At 37.0% G+C, this 21920-nt stretch overlaps 3 protein-coding genes across 8 annotated transcripts; 1 reads left to right on the top strand and 2 right to left on the bottom strand.

Annotated features, from left to right (window-relative positions):
• Positions 1-1241: 1241 nt before the first annotated feature.
• On the top strand, positions 1242-5826 carry LOC112281879 (ribulose-1,5 bisphosphate carboxylase/oxygenase large subunit N-methyltransferase, chloroplastic). 2 transcript variants are annotated; one of them, XR_016502643.1, is made up of 13 exons: positions 1242-1649; positions 2303-2516; positions 2689-2852; positions 3006-3089; positions 3218-3275; positions 3439-3492; positions 3663-3731; positions 3927-4010; positions 4198-4367; positions 4512-4614; positions 4737-4890; positions 5000-5125; positions 5229-5826. XR_016502643.1 is itself a non-coding variant. In XM_024518862.3 (13 exons), exons 1-13 carry the CDS (start codon positions 1489-1491, stop codon positions 5367-5369), a joined length of 1578 nt encoding a protein of 525 aa, XP_024374630.1. In that variant the 5' UTR covers positions 1242-1488; the 3' UTR covers positions 5370-5826. The 2 variants fall into 2 exon arrangements, 1 of the variants encoding a protein (XP_024374630.1); XM_024518862.3 differs by having other exon boundaries at positions 4741-4890.
• Positions 5827-7317: 1491 nt separating this feature from the next.
• LOC112280880 (phosphoinositide phospholipase C 2) lies at positions 7318-12090 on the bottom strand. Of its 4 annotated transcripts, XM_073533144.2 has the most exons (11): positions 11953-12072; positions 11494-11578; positions 10592-11037; positions 10232-10425; positions 9913-10048; positions 9658-9798; positions 9104-9480; positions 8682-8946; positions 8280-8351; positions 7943-8051; positions 7318-7791 (listed from the first exon to the last, which is right to left on the bottom strand). In XM_073533144.2, exons 3-11 carry the CDS (start codon positions 11024-11026, stop codon positions 7601-7603), a joined length of 1920 nt encoding a protein of 639 aa, XP_073389245.1. In that variant the 5' UTR covers positions 11027-11037; positions 11494-11578; positions 11953-12072; the 3' UTR covers positions 7318-7600. The 4 variants fall into 4 exon arrangements, with proteins under 4 accessions (XP_073389245.1, XP_024372560.1, XP_024372559.1 ...); XM_024516792.2 differs by lacking the exon at positions 11494-11578 and having other exon boundaries at positions 11953-12090; XM_024516791.2 differs by lacking the exon at positions 11953-12072 and having other exon boundaries at positions 11494-11681.
• Positions 12091-18752: 6662 nt separating this feature from the next.
• Positions 18753-21746, bottom strand: LOC112281845 (CASP-like protein UU7). Of its 2 annotated transcripts, XM_024518789.3 has the most exons (4): positions 21529-21746; positions 20154-20953; positions 19238-19376; positions 18753-19064 (listed from the first exon to the last, which is right to left on the bottom strand). In XM_024518789.3, the coding sequence occupies exons 2-4, from the start codon at positions 20843-20845 to the stop codon at positions 18834-18836; spliced, it is 1062 nt and encodes a 353-aa protein (XP_024374557.1). In that variant the 5' UTR covers positions 20846-20953; positions 21529-21746; the 3' UTR covers positions 18753-18833. The 2 variants fall into 2 exon arrangements, with proteins under 2 accessions (XP_024374557.1, XP_090105957.1); XM_090249831.1 differs by having other exon boundaries at positions 20154-21746.
• Between the last annotated feature and the right edge of the window lie 174 nt (positions 21747-21920).

Raw genomic sequence — 21920 nt, 5'->3', positions numbered from 1 at the left:
AGATAATGCCCATAAGATAATTATTATCCAACCAAGTATTTGAATAGCTTAAGCCTATCTAGATTGCCATCATTTAGCTTAGGACTCAAGATTGGATGTCCTATTATATTATTACAAAAAATTGCTCAATGTCAAGGACTTTGCAATAGATCATGTTTGGTTACTATACAATTGATTGATTAAGATACAAAGGCAAGATTTTTATCTGGAGACTACAAAGAACTATAGGCTTTTCTTCCAATGATCATATTATATCCATTATTTGCAAAGATTTTGTTCAATGAGCAACAAAGGTAATTTCTAATAAAAGTGAGATTTGCAATAGCCATTAACAAATCTCAAGAACAATTGTCAAAGAATGTAGGAATAGATCTTAGAACCTTTATATTTGCTCATAGGCAATTGTATGTTGTCCTTTCTTGATGCACTTTTCTGAACATGATTAAGATCCTAAATCTTAAAAATAATGAAGTCAAAAATACCACCATAAATGTAGTTTATCTTGAAGTTCTTTTAACTTAGTTATTTTAGTTGTTATTTATATAGAATATAAAAAAATATTTTTCTCAATTAAAATGAAGAAACATAAATGGTTCCATTGTTATGTATATATTCTTTTTTATTTTTATTTTTCTTGGTCAATATTTTTTATGCATATATTATTTTTTATTTTTATTTTTCTTGGTCAATATTTTTTATGCATATATTCTTTTTTATTTTTATTTTTCTTTGTCAATATTTTTTTAAGAGTGATCAATTTTTGACTAAACAACCACAAATTAAGATTTTTCAACTTTTTTGAGGCCAAAAATGCGGGTTTCCATTAATATATATATATATATATATATAAACTACTATAATTATTCATACATCCATTTCGTTAATGAGTTTAAATTGTAATAAGGTTAAAAGAAAAATACCATGAAATGTCATTTTTAAAAATACATCCTTACATTTACATATCATTCCAAAAAAATCATAAAAAATTTCAAACACTTTTCATTCACGAATTTCGAGTCTACACATAATTTTGTGTACCACATTCAAGCAAGTAGCCGTGTAGAAAACGAAGACTGTCATCGACCTGATGGAACGAGGTCTTAAGCCGAGAATCCAGTCCCCCGTGGTTGTTAAACGACGGTGTGAATGGATCCCGAAACGCCAACGTGGAACAAGACCTGTGTCTGGACCTTGAAAGTGGATAGGCAAGCGGCAGGCCGAGCGCGAGCGTGATGGAGAGCGAATGCGTGCGTGAGTGAGTGAGTGAGCTGCTGCTGCTGTTTCACAGCTCCTCTTGCAATTGCAAGCATCACTCGCCGAGCTTCCTCTCTCGCTCGCTCTCCCCTTCTTGTCCCGCCGGCTTGAAGCCCTCTGTTCCAACGCAGTAGCACCGCGTTGAAGAGTTTCTCTTACTGCGGCTGCCGTTGCGATTCTCCGACTATCTTCTTCACCCGACACCGCGATTTCTCTCTTTCTCTCTCTCTCACCATGGCTTCTTTCGCATTCCACGCCATCTCCCTGCGTTCTTCCTTCCTGCCCCCGACTTCCTCTCTCGCCGTGACTTTTTCTTCGTCTTCTTCACCGCTTGCATCCCCCTGTGTCGTTCGATTTCCAATTCTCTCTTCTTTGCAGAGTACTGCGGAGGACAGGTTTTTACCTCCTTACCCCCTCCTTTACTTGGCATTTTCACCCTCGTTTTTTTCCTTACACTCCCTGTTTGGCGTCTTTGAAGATTTTTGTCGTATGAATTTTTGGATTGGAGTTGGTTAGAGCAGCGGTCGAGTTGAGCAGATGGTACCAGGCGCCGTGGACAGGAGCTCCAGAGATTGTCGAATTGTGACATTGTTCGTGCCCCGAGTTTGGGCTCTTTTTGTTTCCGAATCGGCAAGAGATGGATTAGAGCTTTTTTTTATTGTCACATTCAGGGATTGTATTGTATTGGCCTGCTGTGTTGTACTAGACTTTGGTTCTACGTCAGGGTTTATGGATACGTTTAGCTAGTAGTTGAAATTACTAAAAGTCTTTCATAACAGTTCTTTGTTGATACTGAGAATAGTTTCTCAATTTGAAAACTGGAAACAAGTGGCTTACAACTGCTCTTCTATATTCCTCCCTCGACTACTCCTTCACGCTCTCAATCAGGTCGCTGTTTTTGATCAATCGAAATTTTGAACATCGGCATTTCGTGAAGAAATCCAGAGTATTGAATTAGGCAGTTGACGATGACAATATTGCCAGTTGGATAGTATAGTTGTCAAAGGATTTGATAGCACATATGAATTGGAATAAAATCTCTTTCCAGGAAGAGGACAGGCGTGAACTGGGGGTGCGATCCTCAATCCATAGAGAAAGGGTCGTTGCTGCAAGATTGGTTGATGAAGGAAGGACTTGCGAAACAGAAGCTGGTGTTGGACAGAGTAGATTCTGGTGGCAGGGGTCTTGTAGCAACGCAGAGCCTGCGTCAGGGTGAACGGCTGTTGTTTGTGCCATCTGGGCTTCTTATCACTGCTGATTCGGTGAGTTCATTCCTCTGGCGATTTACTGAATCATGGAATGGAGTGGAATGATGTTAAGTAATTTGGAATATCTCCTTCGTGTAGAGCTAGCTGCACTGTGGTTTATGGTCGAGAATTCGCTTGAAATGTTTGTGAACGGTGCATTACATTGTCTTGATTTATGGTGTGGCAGGAGTGGGGGTGTGCTGAAACGGGCAGAATAATTAAGGAAGCCGGACTCCCAGAATGGCCCATGCTAGCAATATTTCTTATCAGTGAGGCCAGTCGAGAAGAGTCATCTCGTTGGTTTCCTTACTTCGCCACCTTGCCGAAGACACCTTCGTCAATCTTGCAATGGTCAGTTCTTGTACATGTTCAGACCCTGAGGTGTAACTCTTGCTCTTAGAGCCCGTAGAAGTATCTTTAGTCTAGGCAGGGTCGCATTGGCGAAAATTTTGCACTTTCTTCGTTAACCTAAACCCTAAGAGGCCTGTTGGGATTTCGGAACAGGACCGAGGAAGAAGTGAACACATGGTTGACAGCATCACCTGTCAGAGAGAAAGCTTTGGAGTGCATCAGAGATGTGACAGAGACGTAAGAATATTGACCACTCAAATTGCAAAGTCGTGTGGAACTTAAGGACGATCTATTGCGTCGTCAGTCGTGAAGTTTTCATAACAAGTTGCACATGAGATATTAACAGCGTTTCGGTCTTTGAACAGATATCGAGATCTCCGGGCGACCATTTTCCTCAAGCATCCCGAAGTATTCCCTTCTCAGGTATTTCAGAGGTCACTAGTGTTTTATTTCTACTTCTCTAGGTTCCCTTCACAATTCTTCCATTACATCGAGAGTTGTGGCTGTTTGTGAGATCGCTCATGCTAATTCCCATAAAATGGCGTTGATCTTTCAATTTTTGACGTTCAGCAATGCCTGATCTCAGGTTTACACTCTGGCGGCCTTCAAATGGGCTTTTGGAATACTCTTTTCTCGCCTCGTAAGTCCGATCTTGTTCCCCATTGTGTGTGGTAGTGTATCATGGCAACTTAACAATTTAGCTGTTGACTTTTTAGAATTGATTTACTGACTTGTTTGAAGCTGTGTTCATAGTAGGTAAGCCAAGTGTGAGAAACGTCACTGTTGATACATTTTCTATGGATTTGACAGGTAAGGCTTCCGTCGGTTGGAAAATTGGCCCTTGTACCCTGGGCGGACATGTTAAACCACAGCCCTCAGGTACCATCTCGTATTTTCGGCGTTCTAGATCTTGTCTTTTTTTTTTTTGAGAAAGCGTTACAGCAAGATATCTGTGCCGGATTGTTTGTTTTGGTGAGCTCCGTGATCTGAGTCAACCATAGAATAAAGTTCGTAGTTAGAGTCAAAGATGGTGAGTATTTCTTGCCACTGAAGCACCGTGCCAGGAATTTGCAGGTAGATTCTTTCTTGGATTTCGATCAGAACAATGCAAAGTCGGTTGTGACCGTCACTGATCGCGCTTATCAATCTGGAGAACAAGTATTAACTCCCAGACTTTTAAATCATGCATTTAATATTGTGTTGCATTATCGTCGTTCAGTAAATAAGTAGTATCTGCTTTTCTTTAGCGATTAGTAGAGAATATGCAATAGATTCAAATTTGTGTTCGAATAGGTTTGCTCCGCATTGGCCAAGATATGGGGATTCAGGAAGAGATATTAAACAGGTATTCATTTCCTACGGCAAACGATCAAGTGGGGAGCTCTTCCTCGCATACGGCTTCATTCCATCAGAATTAAATGTACATGATTCTGTGGAACTGGAAATGGAAATAGACAGCGACGACCCTTCATTCGAAGCCAAGTTGAGAGCAGCAAACGAACAAGGCCTTTCTTCGTATCATTCATCATTACTTTGATATATTTGAATTTATGCTTTTCCTTTACTCTGAAAAGTTCCGCTAGTGATTCTTGAAGGAAAATTCTTTAGGTCTGTATGCTTTACTTTAGACGGTAAAGGTTGGATCCTTGACGGAAATAGGCCTCAGAGATTTCCAGTAAGGAAAGATGGTTTTCCAGCACAATTACTTGCATATGCTAGACTTATTGCGAGCCGAACTTCAGACCCTGCTCAACTGTCTCGGGTATGGTTTATACTTGCAGCTATTTTACTAAGAACCTACTTGATTTCTTCTCTCGTACATCAATTTGGGGTTGCTTAGGCTCATTTTGTTTGTTATTTATTGCCGGAATTCGGAATGCCCAGATAGATTGCTAGAGCAGCCACTGAAGCAAACGCAACGGAAAAGGACGATTCTGATGTGATAGCCATGCTCTCTGCTGAGGAAGAAACGAACGCTTACGAGCGAGTTCTGGCAGTCTGTGAGAATTCCATCGCAGAGTATACCAAGTTTCTGGAGGTAAGCCCTACAAGGATTAATCATCAAAAGAGTGTGTTTCGTTTTGTATCGGCTGTTTTCCGAATGCTCATCATTTTTGTGGTTTTCCATGCAAATCAATCTTCTCCAGGCACACGAGTTGGATGAAGTAATGAATTCGGATACCAGCACACGTGTCAGCAGAACTCGAATGTTACAGCAGTTGGCGGTGTCCCTTTGTAAAAATGAGCAGCGGATGCTCTTTAGATTACAACATGTCAGTAAGCTACCCTTCTCATCCTCTAGAATGTAATTTTCATCTTATCAGAATGATGACAGAATTTCTGATGCTTTGTCATCTGGGGCTGTGGCTGCAACAGATTCTACGAACAGACCTGCGGGGACTTCGTACCTTGCCCGCCACAGAGAACATGAGTGGAGGCGCAAAGGGGAAGGCACAGCGTAAAAATGGAGGTCTGTTCGGATTGTTTAAATGGGATATTGACATCCTGCAAAAGTAGTGTGGGATATCGTGGAATCTTTGAATTCGTCATCTACTCATGATAGAATGCACGCAAATTCTAGTCCTACGACACTTTTTTTTGTGTTAAGCTAGGAGCAATTCAACCGTGATTCGAAGTGTCTTTCTGTAGCCTAGAATTTAATGCCTCCTGAACTAAGACTTAAATTTTCTCTACTTCTGGTTTGAGAGTCATTTTAGAATTTCACCTAGTTGCCAAACGGTGCTGATGATATCTCACTTGAGGGACTGACGTTGATGATATCTCGGTATGCATTTTCAGAATCAGCAGTTCTCATGATGTAAGCCATAGTTTCAGTGTGTGGAGTTTTCATTCAAAATGCAGCCTTATCCAAGTGGACCTTGAACAGCTTGAATTGTACATGAATCCCCAAACCAGATGACGAATGGGTCTGATAAGAAATATAGTATTTTACTAATCAACAGTGGTCACACAAGCGTCAATTGAAAGTGACTCTGGTCGAAGAGTGAAAGATGTAGGCCACGAGAGCTGATTGCAAGTGTCATGCTCGGGACAATTGAACATTTTAAACCATTGGATGCACTCCTTGTATAAAAAGAATATGGATTGCTTGGGGATGCAGCCAGCGTTGGAGTTGTATCCACATCACAGATATTTTGCAATAAATGCCCCTTTCGTAGCTTATTGCAAAACAATTGTGTGCTCTTCTTTAGCAGCTGTCTCAGGGCAATGGGTGAGAAAGAGAATGATAATTTGGGAGTTGTTGCAAGAAGCTATTTGCTGATATGGTAAAGTGCACTATGTGGAGAGTACACTTTTCCAACCATGTTTTTCCTTGTACAAGGAGTCACAGAATGTGACAAGCTGTGAACACATTCAAGTTTTGTGCTCTAAATTGATGAAGAACAGAAGAATTCAAGTTGATATTTCATGACGTGAAATTCAAAAATTAAAATGTAAAACTGCAAATCATGCTATTTAATTAGTTGTGTGTGATGTGATGATCTTTTGTTAGTTGATACACATTTTTGTAACTAATCAGGAACATTAAAGAAAAATGTGAGCGTGTGCAGAGAATTAGTGAGTTTGTGTAGGCCACATTAGAAATAGGATGTAGCTTAAATTTTCCTCAATTGAATTACTTTTAAAAAACAAGAATAAATAAAATAAAAAGACGTAGAAAAAAAAACATGAATCAATGTATACCAATTTTATTATTAATGCAATTGGGTTCCAATTATATTTGATCTGAGATGTGGAAGAAATTTTGCACAATAATTATTTCATACGAACATTATTATACTATCCTTTAAAAGTGTTCCAATCATGATTAAATTAAATAAATAATGTGTTATATATAAACATAATTAATAATAATTCATTATGTGCATTAAATTACCTTTAATCAAAATTAATATCAAGTGTTTGTTTCTTTTTAATGTAATACTTGAGCTATCAAGCTTAAAAAGAATAGTACAGATAAATATTACAGTATGATGTTATATACTATGTTGTAATATCTACTATGATGCTTCAAATCCTCTTTATCTCATCCATTAATAACTTAATATTTTGTCAAGGTAAACTAAATTTCGTTCTTTTTCATTAACATTTCTTAGAAAATGTAACAAACTAACACGTACTACTACTCCCTTTAACAATTAATTTATGTTTTATGTTTAAAAAAACGCACATAGAGATTCGCATGCAAACTGGTTAAATTATACATTTTTAAAGAGAATCAAATTATTCCATATTAAAATTTATAATAAATAGATAAATGGTTGTTTGTCATACATAGAGCAATTAGTACGTAAGTAGACTAATTGACATTTGATCACTTTGAAAACCACAATTAAAGTGAAGACAGCACCAAGGATGATCAAGCCGAGGAGGAAACAATTGATTCCAAATTACAAATGGAATTGGATGTAGAACTGAATGACATGACGGTGAGTGCCGAAAGTCTAATTAATTTACTCAACAGATGAGATTTGATTTATAAATTGGATACGTAAGGAACAATATCCTGCTACCTACGTCACTACTGGAATTCGTTGATTAGGAGAAAGAATTTATTTACAATATTGCGGCCATGGTCAAGGATTGCTTCAAAAGAAGAATAATGCAACCATGGAGGAGCTCCTTCTGAATATTCATGAAATAAACACTCAAAACAATGGAAACTTGAATTATAAGAAATCAGCTATCAAATCAGCTACCAAATCAGTAAATTACTTGGTGCGAACTCATAATGTACGTGTGATGAAGTGGCACAAGAGCTTCGAGCTCCGAGGCTCTCCCTTTTTAGATGCCAGTTGCACAGCACGAATTCCCTGCCGGAGCTCAGTGACGGGTACGCAAGATTGGCCAACCATATCATCTCGGACGATTCTGTCATACTCCCTCACCTCCAACCTGAGTATTGCTAGCTCCGGCACTGAAAACAAATTTACACTTTAAACATTAGATCCACCCCATGAGTCTTCTAAGCATGTTTCTCTACTTCAATGATTTCTTGACAGAAGCAACAATTGGATCACAGGATCATCAATGCTTGCGATTGCTTAACTAAAAACATGGGACTTCACCTCGAATTTGAAATACAAATTCTTCATCCTCCCAGTGAGGTTCCCGAGACCGTTTGCACACATGTGTTTTGAACTTCTGCTCATCGTCATGCATGCCATGTATGGCAACCTGATGATCAAAATATTTTAAGAACCAGGTCAACATGCAATTTTTCTGAAAGCGTTCGTTCTGTATCCTGAATGACTAAAAGTTCCTGACATGACTTGCACTCAAAAACTGTCAACCCTCAGTGATGTAAGTTGATAATATTTCATTCAGGATGAGGATGAAGCATCTAAATGATTTAACAGATTGAAAATCCTTTACTGCTTCTGAAGACAAGACTACGCAAAGTACCTTCACAAAATAGTCTGGTTTCTTGAAGACGTCATAGTTTTTGTGCCAGTCGGTCCCCAATAGAACCGTCACCTACATCAAGTGTACAATGTAGGAAGGTTAAGACGCTGCTCAAGTACTAAACAGCAGGTTCACTCAGTTTCACCATTCAGAAGGCTATCGGCGTGATAAATTGAACCTTGTATTCACCTTTGGATAAACCTATAGTCATAATTCGTTACGGAGTTCCGACCTAAATTGACGTGAAAAAGAACTGTAAATGGAAGGTTTTCAATGTTGCAAAACGATCTCAAAATGTAAAAGTGTGAATCGCTTTGCTTCCGTGTGGCGAGTTGCAATAATTAGGTTATACCAAGAATTGGCAATCCATTTGCGAAATCAACTGGTCAGTAGAGGACTAACCTTCAGCTCAAGCTTTGGTTGCAAATTCATTAGGCTTTTATGGTCCATATTAGATTCAGGTAGAAGAATATCGGGCTTCTTGACGTAGCCGCAACCACCGTTCCTACTAAATATTGCTTTGGATATCCATACAGGTCGATCTCGTCCTTGCATATTTATAGCTGCAACTTGAACTCCATGCTCCCAAGCGTCCATAGGGTCTGCATTTGATGAAGTAACCCGAAGTCCAAATGGGTACACTCTAGTCAAATTGGTCTTCGAGAACCTGGCAAACCATCGCCATACCACATATCCCACATAACCATGGGCGAAATGGACTCAACATACTGACACGTATGTGCTGATATGTGTGTAATTTCATTCATACAACGAGTCCAAAATCAAAATAAGACTTTTAGGGGTCACAATGTAAGAGTACTTACTCTATCAGAGAATCGGTGTGATCCTCAATAAGGTCATCGAGTTGTGATTCGCTTAGATTAGCCATTATTGCATGTTGTCCTTTAATCAATGGGCCACCTTTCTTTTGCTCGGTAGCCATTTCTGTGGGTTTTTGACAATGAATGTATAATAATTCATCAAACGCAGGATCATTGGCTATGGCTGGCCTGCCAGAGTCACCAAGTTTTCCTGAGGGCAGTTTCTGTATCCTGCTTTCAGCGATTTGGCTTTGACGTCTGCGTAGCTTCTTCTTCTTCCCCCTCCGTCCATGTCTGTGTTCATGTCTGTTGTCTGGGCTGGGGTCTCTCACCACTTCATGCAATAGCGTCTGCTGTGCAAATTCAGGCTCATTTGCAGCCTGCAGAGAAATGATAATACTTTGCTCAGTTTCCTGCCATTGTATTCCTAAAATAACAAGAATAAGGTTCTTCAATTCGTTTGAGTTAGACACCCTTGCGTAGAACAGAGAATACTGAAGTCTGGCAGACTACATCGCTGTAACAGTTAGTTTCAATGCTGCGATAATATTTTATACCTGACTTAAAAGTGCGTCACCCGGAGGTTTATCAGAAATGATAATGCGATGCTTCAACTGCTCAGGTGATCGAAAAGATTGGGGTGGAAGTTCATTGGGAGGGGGGACAAACATGATATTACCGAGTATCTTGTTTAACACCTGCAGTCCGTAAGAGAACACGGTAAGTCACAAAATGAAACTGCATACTAAGGAATCCTCTGTGTTGAAGAAGTAAATCAGTGGATGATCATCCAATTGAAATATTCAACTTACCCTGGCGGCTTCCTTCTGGTGCTCTAGATCCAAGTGACTTTCAATGGTAACAACGACAGGATAAGCCGAAGTCGTGAAGGCATTGTCTTTTATTGCCTTAACGCAGTCCTCAAATGGAACTGCCTTCGTCAAGGTCCTGTTGAGCCAAAAGACATGCCAGGGCTAACGATGAAAGCTGATATGAGTTGAAAATGAAGAAATGCAACTGCTGCGTAATGCCTCAAAAACAGTCACATTCACTTTTGGAAGACATTAATGCATTTTGACGAGTATAAACTCATAATACTCCAAATCGAGTGAATTCGCAACGGATACTTACCCGCCATGAAGGACATCAATTCTTTTGTTAGAGCCATTCCAACAATCCAGCTCGATTACACGACATCCATCCAGCAGTGCTTTCACAATGGGGGCAGTGCTGGATGGACTACACAACTGGTTTCCCATCAAGTAGGTATTGTGACTCGAAAAGATATAGTAATCTGATAGTGGCGCATTCATGTCGTCTGTCGGCTGATAAAAACGCAAAACAAATATTTAGACCAAAGCGAAAAAGATTAATCGTGTCCACACAGCCCTCTCGCAACACAATGCAATCCAGTGAAATGCTTCTGCGACCACTACAGTTCTCAAAAGCATCAGCAGTTGACCCAGTCTTACGAGAGAGTTCAAAGTTCACCGTTTTCGAAACAGGTACTCGGTGACCGTTAAATTCAGGATGCAGGAGAAACTTTAGAAAGGTAGCAATGTCAAAAGTAGGAGTCTCTGGCGCCGATTGACCGTGTTTGGAGCCACTGTGCCTGGAGCTAAGGGAATATTTCGAGCTGTGACTTAACCCAGGAATCCTCAAGGCGCGAGAGGCAGTCGACTTCAAGAAATTAAAATCAGCCATCAAGGATGTCGCGCGCTCTTCGGTCGCATTTCTGTCGCCCTGCCAATCTGTCATAAATTTTGCCAAATCGGCGGGACCAATTACCCGTACATCCCTTCCTATCGTCGCCTGCTCAAAAACTCTTGTAACTAATGCTGGCGGAGTACATACAGCATGGTAGGGCGCTACGGTGGGCGGTAGGCAATGCGAACATGCCTCTTTCAATCGCGCAATAGACACCATCCTAAGCTAGCCTGACACACACCCCCAACAATTCATTACATTCACCACGAGGGCATTGAGGAGGATCTCGTAGAAAAAATCCTCGAGGAACACGAAGGCACCGTTCGAGCGCCTCCGATCAAGATGTCAAGCAAAATCCCTATACAGATCGCGGTTGCGCGTAGCAACCAAATGAATCCTCAAGTAACTACCTGCTCTAGCTCTGACACTATCAAACTCCATCGCCAATCTTCGTACCCTAGACCTCCAATGTAGGAAGTTGTTTCGCTAAAAAACCATCCGTTGCACACAACAAAGCACGATTCAACCGTAACAAATTCGACGAAGTGCTTTCTTTTAAGATTCTCGCCCGTAGCCCTATTTCATACCACCAACTCAGCTGTTCACTCTAAAGCTACACTTGCAACGGTTTCCACAGGCCAGCCCGACACCAATCACCCCGAAGTGACAAGAAGAATCCCCATTACCTGCTAGACAACTCGTAATCTGAGAACGACACCAACGCCCGCAGATGCGGGTGCTTAGATCTCAAAGGGAGTCCTGATGAAAGATCTTCCTCAACGAAACTACACAAAAATTAGCGCCATATGTATACACCGAGTGGGTGCAATGCATCAAAGAAGCACGCACAGCAATTGTAAACGTTGAACAACGCGGAAAAGATTTAGGAAGAATTAGTCTATATACCAATTCTAGCTGGGCGACTACTGGTGATTTTAATGCGCAGAAGACCCACAGACCGACGAACAGTTCTGCACGCACGTGAAGAGGACGAAAGCACTCTAAATTCCTTGACCTCACACCGAGGAAATCAACCTCGAAAATTCGGGTCTACTGTAGGACCAGACTGCACTATCCTGTCGATCCATGAGCCCATACAAGTGCACGTGTAAAGAGAGCCATACAGACAAGAAAGGAAGACTTACAAACGTCGACTGGTTTCACCGGTGGTCTAAGACCACCCATATTGTAGTACGGCTCGCACACGTCCGGTCCAAGAAAACGCCAGATAAAATTAATGAACACCTGCCAACCATGATGGCGAGGAATGGCAACCCAGATTCGCGTAATTGAGACAGGAAGGAAAGGTTTCGAGGGTTGGTGCGCGCGCAGTCAGTCCTCCACGGAGACACCGACAGTGCTCCGCTCCAGGTTTCCAGTCATCCAAGGCTCCAGCGCGTGTGCGTGGACCAGTCATCCACGGAGGAGGAGTAGGTGCGCAGACGAGAGCAAATCAGGTGGACGTGGTGTCAAAATTTCCCTGAACAGCGGATTCAAAGCAGTAAAAGTAGAGGCAAAAATGAGACAAGGTGAGGCCAAGGCCGAGGTAGAAGTAGGAGTACGCAGGGAGAATGGAAGGAAGGAAGAATGGAAGGAACGCATTTTGAAAGCGAAGCCGAGGCATTGCCCCGCCCCCACCACCGCGTCCCTTTCTAGGTGAACCTACCCCAAACGTGCCCCCGCCCCCGCTGCCAGCCTGGCAGTACTCCTGTTTGAATCCCTGGCCTTTCCCTCCATGGACTCGCTAGCCCCTCGCAATCTGACTCAGATCCCCCTCGCCGTCGATCGACCACTCTGCCTCATCCACGGTGGTCGTGTCCTGTCTGTTGGTTTTACCTACTTCAGCTTTTAAATGATTTTGAGATTCATTACCTTTGAATTGAGCTTGCATGGTTACAATTTTGGAGTGTGTGGATTAAGTGAACTAGGAATTGAAATAAAAAAATGAAATGAAATCGAACCCACATAAATCTCTTCAGTAAATAGTTTTTGATGGAGAATACCATTTCTTGTTTCTTATTGAATAATCATGCCATGATCATCACACCGAGGCCCTTTTTTTATAGACCTTGAAATGGGTAAACAGGTGAAACTTTTTCTTTCTGAATGAATAGATATTTAAAAATCCAATGGTCCAAAAAGTGAGAAATTTAAAAGTCAAGAATGTTATAAAGAACTCTTTTTTAAATGCCCTTTGATAGAAAGAGCATTTTCTTTTATGATGATTTAATAATATATAAAATAACATAAAATAATAAATATTTTAATGCAATTTGGTAAAGTATACTTGTCTTAGGTCTAATCTAAAGATTTCTTTTTCTAAAAATTTACACTCAAATTAATAAATAAATAAACTTATATAACTAAAATATATATAGCAAGTTTAGAAACACATGAGAGATTTCTACTTACAAATAAATTTAGGTTTTATATTAATTAGTTAAAGCTTTATATCGTACTAATTTGCCTTTCATCTTATTAATTTGTCCAAATTTTTTGATAAAATAATCCCATCATGATAGAATCTTAGAATAATTTTTTTTTTTTTTTGTTATTGATATAAACCATGAAGATGAATCATCTCTATTTATTGATATTGAGTTGTAAACTAAAAAATCCACAAGATAATAGTTGTTTCATAATAAAATCATAAAATCATAAAATCATAGTGATAAAGCTATTATTAAGATATTGAATGGATTTGATAATATCTATCTAATTGCCATCCAATCAAGGTAATTTTAAATATGAGAATGTTAAATCAATCCCATCTATTGTTAAAACAACTCATCCAATATTAAAATCATCAAAAACTATATCATCACCAAATTGCACCAATATGAATATAAATCAAAAATTAGAAAATAGATTGTTAAAGTGCATTTTGTCACCATAACCATTATTAAAAGATTGATCGGAACAATCATATGCACTTGTCTTTGGATGTTTTATCATAGTTGCAACCAGCTTTGTAACCATGTTTAGAATGAGTAAGCTTTCTTTTAGAACACAATAGAAGACTATCTATTATTTTGAATTCTATATGACTCTTTTTTAGTGAATATAGGAAATGACTAAGAAAAAAATATTTTACAAATATATTTGTACATCTTATATCACTACCTATGCCAATGATCTATAATTAAGAAACTAAATCAATCTTTCATTATTATTATTGTGTATTGTGAGCAAGTGTATTTTCTATGAATTATGTTAGACTCAACAATTTAGCACGAGGCTAATGCTTGTAACAACAAAATCTAATTACAGTTGATTGTTTTCTTTATTATACCTAAAATTAGCCATGAGCTCTAAACTAAATCAAATTCATATTCAAATTGAACTATGTATAGGCAACCATTGATCTACAATACAACTACTAGATAGATGTAAATCTAGCAACCTATTTGCTATATTTAATATCTATACAAAATATTATTATAAATCATATATTTATACAACTTCCAAACTTTATCAACCACATCTATTTACTTATAAATTTCAACAACTTCAACATAAATCACAAATCAAAACTAATAACACAATATCAAACTATATAAATTATAGGATACATATATTATAAGATTCAATCCAAATATTAAATTCCACATTCATAAATAATACATAGAAGATTAAGTATAGGAGGTGGAAAGAAAGTGATAGTACTAATAAGTTCAAATCTAACAATAATAACATAATATCATGGACATACATATTTATTTATTTAAGAAGTATTAAATAAAAGATAAATATAGATAGATTTGATATTATCTTATGTCAAAGTTCTTAGAAGCTTCATAGACATGTATTTGACATTAAACATGTTTATAGTTGATTAGTAGGTTAAAAACTTGGCCAATAAGTTAACCATGTGTCGCATATATAGGTAGCTTGTAGTAAAAGCTAACAATGTGGCATCCATATAGAAAAATTATTTTACAAGTTAAAATAGGTGTCTTGTAAATTAGACATGTATTGAAGGTCACATAGAACATCACTATGTAGCTCTTAGTTAAATAGTATATATGGAGACAAGAGTAAAGTCTTCTTCATTCTTATCAATGTCTTTTTAGTCTTTAGTCTTGTTTCAAGACTTTCTAGTCTTCTTGTCTTTGACAATAGCCATTTTAGTTTAATATTATACTATCTTTGAGTGATTTTTATATCTTTTTGAATAATATAAGAGTATATTGATTTTTTAGTTTTCTAATTTATGTCCTTAACAATTTGATAAGAATGCTAATTTTTTGTTTTTATTTTGTTTTAAAAAATGAATGGATTATCTCACTTCTATTGTTGTGTTTTGAAGGTTGTAGATTACCTATATTTAAATTAGTATTCTAATTTTTTTTTAAAATAAATTAAATAGAATAAATTATCTTTATTTGTGAAAATTTTTATTTAGTATTAGATATTGTAGATTATCCTCCTCTAATTTGACTTGTGGATTTGTTTGAGTTTTCAATAGAAGGAAAAATTATAAATTCTACTCTCCATTAATTAGAAAATAGATTTTTAACTATTATAGATCTTTATAACCTTATCAATATTATTAGAATAGAAATTTTATATATTTTTAATATAAATTATAGATATACTATTTCTTTGCCTATGGAAAAAATCAATAATAAAGTTCAAAGACTACATTAAAAATTTATACAATTAAAAAAAGTAAATAAATCAAATTTTCAATCAAATCCAAGAAACCTTATTATTACAAGTATGAAGGAGGTAAGAATAAGTATGCCAAAGAAGTTTGATGGAACAAAATCAAAATTTTGAGGATTTTTACAAGTGAAGCTCTATCTAAGGTTGCATCTTTTTCAATATCCTAATCGATTTATTTAAGTCAGATTCATATATATCCTTCTAACTTAGAGTACTCTTTTTTTATATATTTAATAGAAAAGAATTTATTCTTAGAAGTATTTATGGCTATATTTTAAAAAGGTGATTGAAAAAAGATAATAGACACAAAATTCATATCTTTACAATAAGGATCATGTTCAACCACCATATATGTTCTTAAATTCTAAAATGTTCTTGTAATATGGATTAGAATAACAAAGCTCTTATTAATTATTTTTTATATAAATTGAAAGATAATGTTAAAGATTTATTATTTACTATATCAAAAATAGATTTATTAGAGTAATTTATTCTTTAAGCCATTGTGTACAATAATTGATTCTTTGAAAGACACTAAGAATAAAGATTTGATTAGTGAGGTACAAGTCAAGTCATGGTGACACCTTCTAAGTTTATTGGAAGCTTATTCATCTAAATTAGAGCTTATTCACAATGACACAATATATTTTAAATTGCTTATTGAGCAAGAAGGTTTAGGCTTATATTATAGAGAATTCAAGCTTATATTATGGAGAATTCAAGCACACTATTCAACATTGTTCAAAAAAACAACTTAATCACAAAATAAGGAGTATGGTTGCCAAAGAGAATAATGACTTAGAAAATAAGTTTCTCTAGTTATAATTGTCACAGATATACATAGGTACTCTAGTAAATATCTATATGATTAGATAGAAATAGATAAAAGTAAATAAAAATAGATTAATTTCATAATACTTTCTAGAGAAGCTTTTTAGAAGCTTCATAGATACTACTTTGACTTTACAGGTATTTGTAGTTGTCTAACAGATTAGAAACTTGGTCAACAAATTAATCACATGTTGGTAGCTTACAAAATAAGCTATCTATGTCATACACATATAAAAAACTTGCTATGCACGTTAAAATACATATCTTACAAAGTCAACACATTTTTGAAGTCCCATAGGATATCTCTTTATAGTTCTTAGTTAAGAGTATAAATGGAGGTAAGAATAAAGCCTTCTTTATTCTTGTCAACACTTTTCTAATCTTCAGTCTTGTTTCAAAACTTCCTAGATTTTTTGTTTTTGGCAATAGCCATTCTAGTTCAACATTATATCATCTTTGAGTGACTTTCTAGTTCCTTTCAATGGCACAAGAGTGTATTGAGGATTTTCATTCTTTGAGATTTATATCCTGCATAGTTTGACAAGAATGCTAACTTTTTTTTTTTTTGTCTTGTTTTAAAAGTAAGTGGATTATCCTACTTTTATTGTTGTATTTTGAAGGTTGCAGACTATCTACCTTTAAACAAAAAAATCTTATTTTCTAACATTGATTTGTTCCTTAAAGAGAGTGGATTATCCTTCTTTGTGGAAATTTTCATTAGAGGTTGCAAATTACCCTCTTCTAATTTAACTTTTTGATTTAATTTGAGTTGTCTATGGAAGGAAAGATTATAGATGCTACTCTCAATAGAAGTGAGAATAGATTTATAACTATTGTAGATCTTCATGAACTTGTCAACAATCTAAGAATAGAAAACTTGTATATTTTTAACGTGAATTATGGAGGTACTATACCTACATCTATAGAAAAAGTTCAAAGTGTGTAATAAGAAGTTGTGCAATTGAAAGAAGCAAATAGATCGACCTCACAACCAAATCCAAGGAGTTTTGCTTCTACAAGTATGACAAGGAAAATGATTAGTATGCCTAAGAAGTTTGATGGAACAAGATCAAAATTTTGAGGATTTCTGTAACAAGTCAAGCTCTATCTAAGGTTGCATCTTTTTCAATATTCTCATAGATTAACTCAAGTTGGATTTGTAGGTGTACTTCTATCAAGAAAAGCTCTCTCTTCGTTTGCACTTTTAATAAAAAAATATTTTGTAACTTCTTTATGATTTGAATTCATTCCTAAAAGTGTTTACAGCCACATTCAAAGAAAGTGATCAAAAAAGAGTAGTAGAAACCAAGCTCTTATCTTTACAACAAGGATCACGATCAGCCACCATATATACTGTTGAATTCCAAAACCTCACTTTTGATGTAGACTGGAATGACAAAGTTCTTATTTATCAATTTCGATATGGATTGAAAAATAATATCAAAGATTTGTTACTGACAATGTCCAAGGCAAAATCTTTGGAACAATTTATTGCTCAAGCCATTGCATGTGACAATTGATTATTTGAAAGAAGTTAAAAACAAAGATTTGGTTAGAGAGGAACAAATCAAATAATGATAGCAGCTCCCAAGTTGATAATATTTTATTAATAATTTATAATATTCTAAATAATAATATATTTAAAAATTAAAAATAAGAATTTATATTTTCATAAAAAATAAAATAAAAACTTAATATAAGATTATGTTTTGGTTTTTTTATAAAATATATATTAAAAATTTTAATCTTTATAATTAAAATTATATTTGATTTTGTGTTTGTATGAATTGATATGTTAATAAAACTTCATGTAAATTATGCCTTTTAAAACATCTTTGAAGAAGAAGGTATCTACTTATTATATTCAACTATTAAAAATTTATCAATATTTAACCATCTTTTAATGATTTTTTTGATTCAATTATCTATGTATCATTTTAAAAAATGCTAAAATTTCTATACTTTATCCAATAATTAAAGTAGCAAATATTTAAATTAACATTTTAATCATATTTTTATTTCTTCACCTTTGTCTTTACTTTCCTAGCATAATATTTATGATTAATTTATCTTTGATTTTTAAAGACTTTTGTGATAAATGTGGAAAAAAAATTGACTTGCATTAGTTGAAACTAAATGAAGACTTCTATATTTTTATATTAATTTCATAACTCTTCAACTTTAATTAATTAAAATTTTCAAACATACATCCCAAAGTCTGCAAGTTGAAAAGAAACACCAACTTAAAGATTGGATTCCGCTATCAATTAAAGAAGTGGTATCAATTTCTTTTTGGAATACAAGCTTTCTTGTTGAATTTAATTTAAAACAACACAAACTTTAAGCAAGCCCATCACATGATAGAACCCATTCTAAATGCAACAGTATTTCAAAAGAAACCTAACAGAAGGGTTTTAATGCAGTACAATGAACTAAATCACTAAGGTTCTGTATATCAAGCATCTCGCTTTTAATTGAATATATATGTTTACAAAAACCCCATGAAATCATTTCACAAAATCTGCAATCATCTATGAAATTCCCTCATCATCACACAAATGCGATAAACGGCAAGAGCCGTAGAAGAAAACATCACCAGAAAAGTGAAGAAGCTCAAAGTTACAGCAGCATCTGCCCTAGCGCAGAAGGAAGCAAGATCAAAGCGTGAGCACAAGGAAACACCCATCTCTCCATTGTAGGAGATGTTGGCTATTGTTCCTGCTGAAGTGCTTGCAGACAAAAGGAGATAAGTGAATAACTGCACATGCAAGCACCACGAACACATAAAGACACCCAGCTTAAGCACTGCATGAAGAAACGCTCACTTTCAACTGAACTGAATGAGGTAGAAATAAATCTGAGCAAGAGTTATATGTACGTCTGAAAAAGTCTCCGTTAACTAGAAGAAAAAGGCAATACAGGAAAACCAACCTGATCAAATCCGTAAGTTGTCCACGTGCTGATCACAATAGAAGGAATGAAAGAAATGCCTAGAATCACAATATACATCAACTGTGTAAACTGCAGAGTAGAGTAGAAAATAACACACACATTTACAGCTATCAAGTACCTGCATCCACAGCACAGATCGACTGCGTTAGCATGAGATCTGGCAGTATTACACCACAGTGTCAAATGCCTGAAACCGTCAATACCAGAATTTGAAATTCATTAACACAATGCTACTTAGTACCCACTTGACAACACAAGAGACATTCATGGTTGCAACACCAGAATAGACACCAGGGTTAACTTCATGTGGTCGCTTCTTTACGGCATGGGCGCAGAATCAACACCCTCTCCTGCTCAATATTGCACTAAAATTTTAGCCTCTTCTATACCATTTTCAATCTCGGAGCATTCCAATCAACATGCTAAAACTTCCATGGAATCAAGGAAATGCAACCCAATGGGTACGTCGACGCAAATAGACGCCATTGATTCAAAGAGATAGAACTAATACTAGTCGTGGCCAGAAATGAAGACTTCACATATTACTTGTGTAATTCAGAGGTACTGAGCATCCAAGTGTCAATTTTTTTATCAAATATGAAGCTCCAGATAAATTTCTTTACAATGAAGGATGGAAAACAAAGCAGCCTGAATGACCCTGTGGAATTAAAATCCGAATAGACTTGCTCCTCAAACACTAATTTGCATTTTAAGCTGTAGCTAGTTCTGCTGGTCACTCAAGGATCTCCAGAAATTAGAATTAGAATTAGACCCTTTCACAGACTCATTGTGACCTTCACAAAGGTCATCTGATAAATCTCCAAAAAATTTCATCCACAAGAAAGACTTGAGGCAACGTTTGTCACGCCGTTAAATGTGATTTGTGGAATAATACCTGTAAGCCTGGAAGTGGTTGAATTTCAAAGTGCCGAAGTCTACCTCAGGAGTGTGCATGCGTTGGGAGTTGGAGCACATGACCACAATGGAGATAAGAGAAAGTACGATTTGTGAGAGGCGGAATCCGAAGCTGCAGGCTCCCATAGGAGTCAAGTGCTTGCGCAGCTTGGATTGTTTTCTTGAAGGAACTTCTACCATCGCTCTTCTTATAGAACCTCTTGGGGTTTCTGGCAGAGTTTCGACCTCCTTCGTCTCGGTAAAGTGCATCTGCAGACCTGCGTCGTCATCCGGAAGCCGTGTCATTTCGAAAGTGATGCTCTGGAGAGTAGGGAGATGAATACCGCCGCTGAGACCACGAAGAATGCCTCCACTTGCGCCACGATGGATATGGATTCGTCCAGGTGAAGCATTGACACGTTTTGCATGAGATTGTGCCCCATCTTCAGATCCCGCCGGGCCATCTGCGGTTCCTTGGTGGTAGATCGAATCTGTTGGCCAATCTACCTTGACTCCAGCTCTAATCTTACTCGAGACATAAGCAACATTTTTTCCATTAGGCTTGAAGTTGTTTAGATCAGGTGATTCCAACCGATTACCGTGTCCCTGAACCGCATCGATCGACTCCACCCCGCCATCTGTTTTCTCTCCATGCTCGTCCGCTTCTGCTTTTGAATCCGTCACAGTTCCCATTCTAATCCTTTCTTGTTGGCAGCACAGAGAAACTGCAATTCGCTAAGAGGTTTTTTCCGCGGTAACTTTACCACAAATATGAACCCCAGATAATGACATATGTCGAACCTGATATGTTCAGAAATCCCAAATCTCACCAAGTTTCAAGAATTACTCCTTTGTCCATCCTTGGATTAATGATCAATCTTAGCATACTCGACTACAAGATTTACACTTAAAAAGAAAAATCACCTCCTCTCCTAAACCTCCAGACTCTATGGTTTGCAATTCACCTTCGAATATCCCCACCACAAACCTCTTCATACCCAACAAATCTTGATGCTGACAATTTTAAAGCAGCTCAAACTCCCAACCAGCGACAAGTACCTTTCCTTCACTTGTGACAACAATTACCAGAGTTGGGAACACCTTATCCCTCTACTGAACACTTATGCACCCCTTACAAATCAAATAATCCACATAGCGCCGCTAAAACAACTGTACAATCAAAACGATGTTCCAAAAATACAAATTCCACATTAGATTATCTTTCCGACGGACACCCTGACAACATAGTCACACTGCATGTACAGTCTCATTTGTGAATGTGTCTAATCCCACGGTGGTCGTCTATGACTGTGTTTGATCACCACAAATGATCACTGTCATCGCGCCGCTAGTACATACAGAAGTTGAAAACCTACCTTACTGTTTCGTCCGATCATTCTAAACTGCATACAAAAAGTCCTTCGACCGACATAGTATGCTTCTGAATCGAACTAACATCACAGAAGTGTTGTGATGCAAAACGACTACCAGCCCGGACGTATGCAAGATGGTCAATCCAATGGGTATCGTGAACTCTATCGACGAAGCTCTTTCAAAAAGGAAAAGCCTCCGCAATATCTTGTGTCGGAAATGATTTCACAGTGTACATGAAGGCCAGAAGGGCTGCGAAGCTGTTCCGAATGACACATGGCGCGGCAAGAGTAACTTCAGGGCTTTTTAGTAGGCGGGAACCAGAAATCCAGGTCCTTGGTAAGTTACCGCGCTCACATTTCCCACCACCCACCCAACGCGAAATCAATAAAATGCG

The sequence above is a fragment of the Physcomitrium patens genome, chromosome 4, assembly GCF_059467195.1.
Source record: "Physcomitrium patens ecotype Gransden chromosome 4, ASM5946719v1, whole genome shotgun sequence".
NCBI lineage: Eukaryota > Viridiplantae > Streptophyta > Bryopsida > Funariales > Funariaceae > Physcomitrium > Physcomitrium patens.
This window is presented reverse-complemented; position numbering and strand designations above follow the sequence as displayed.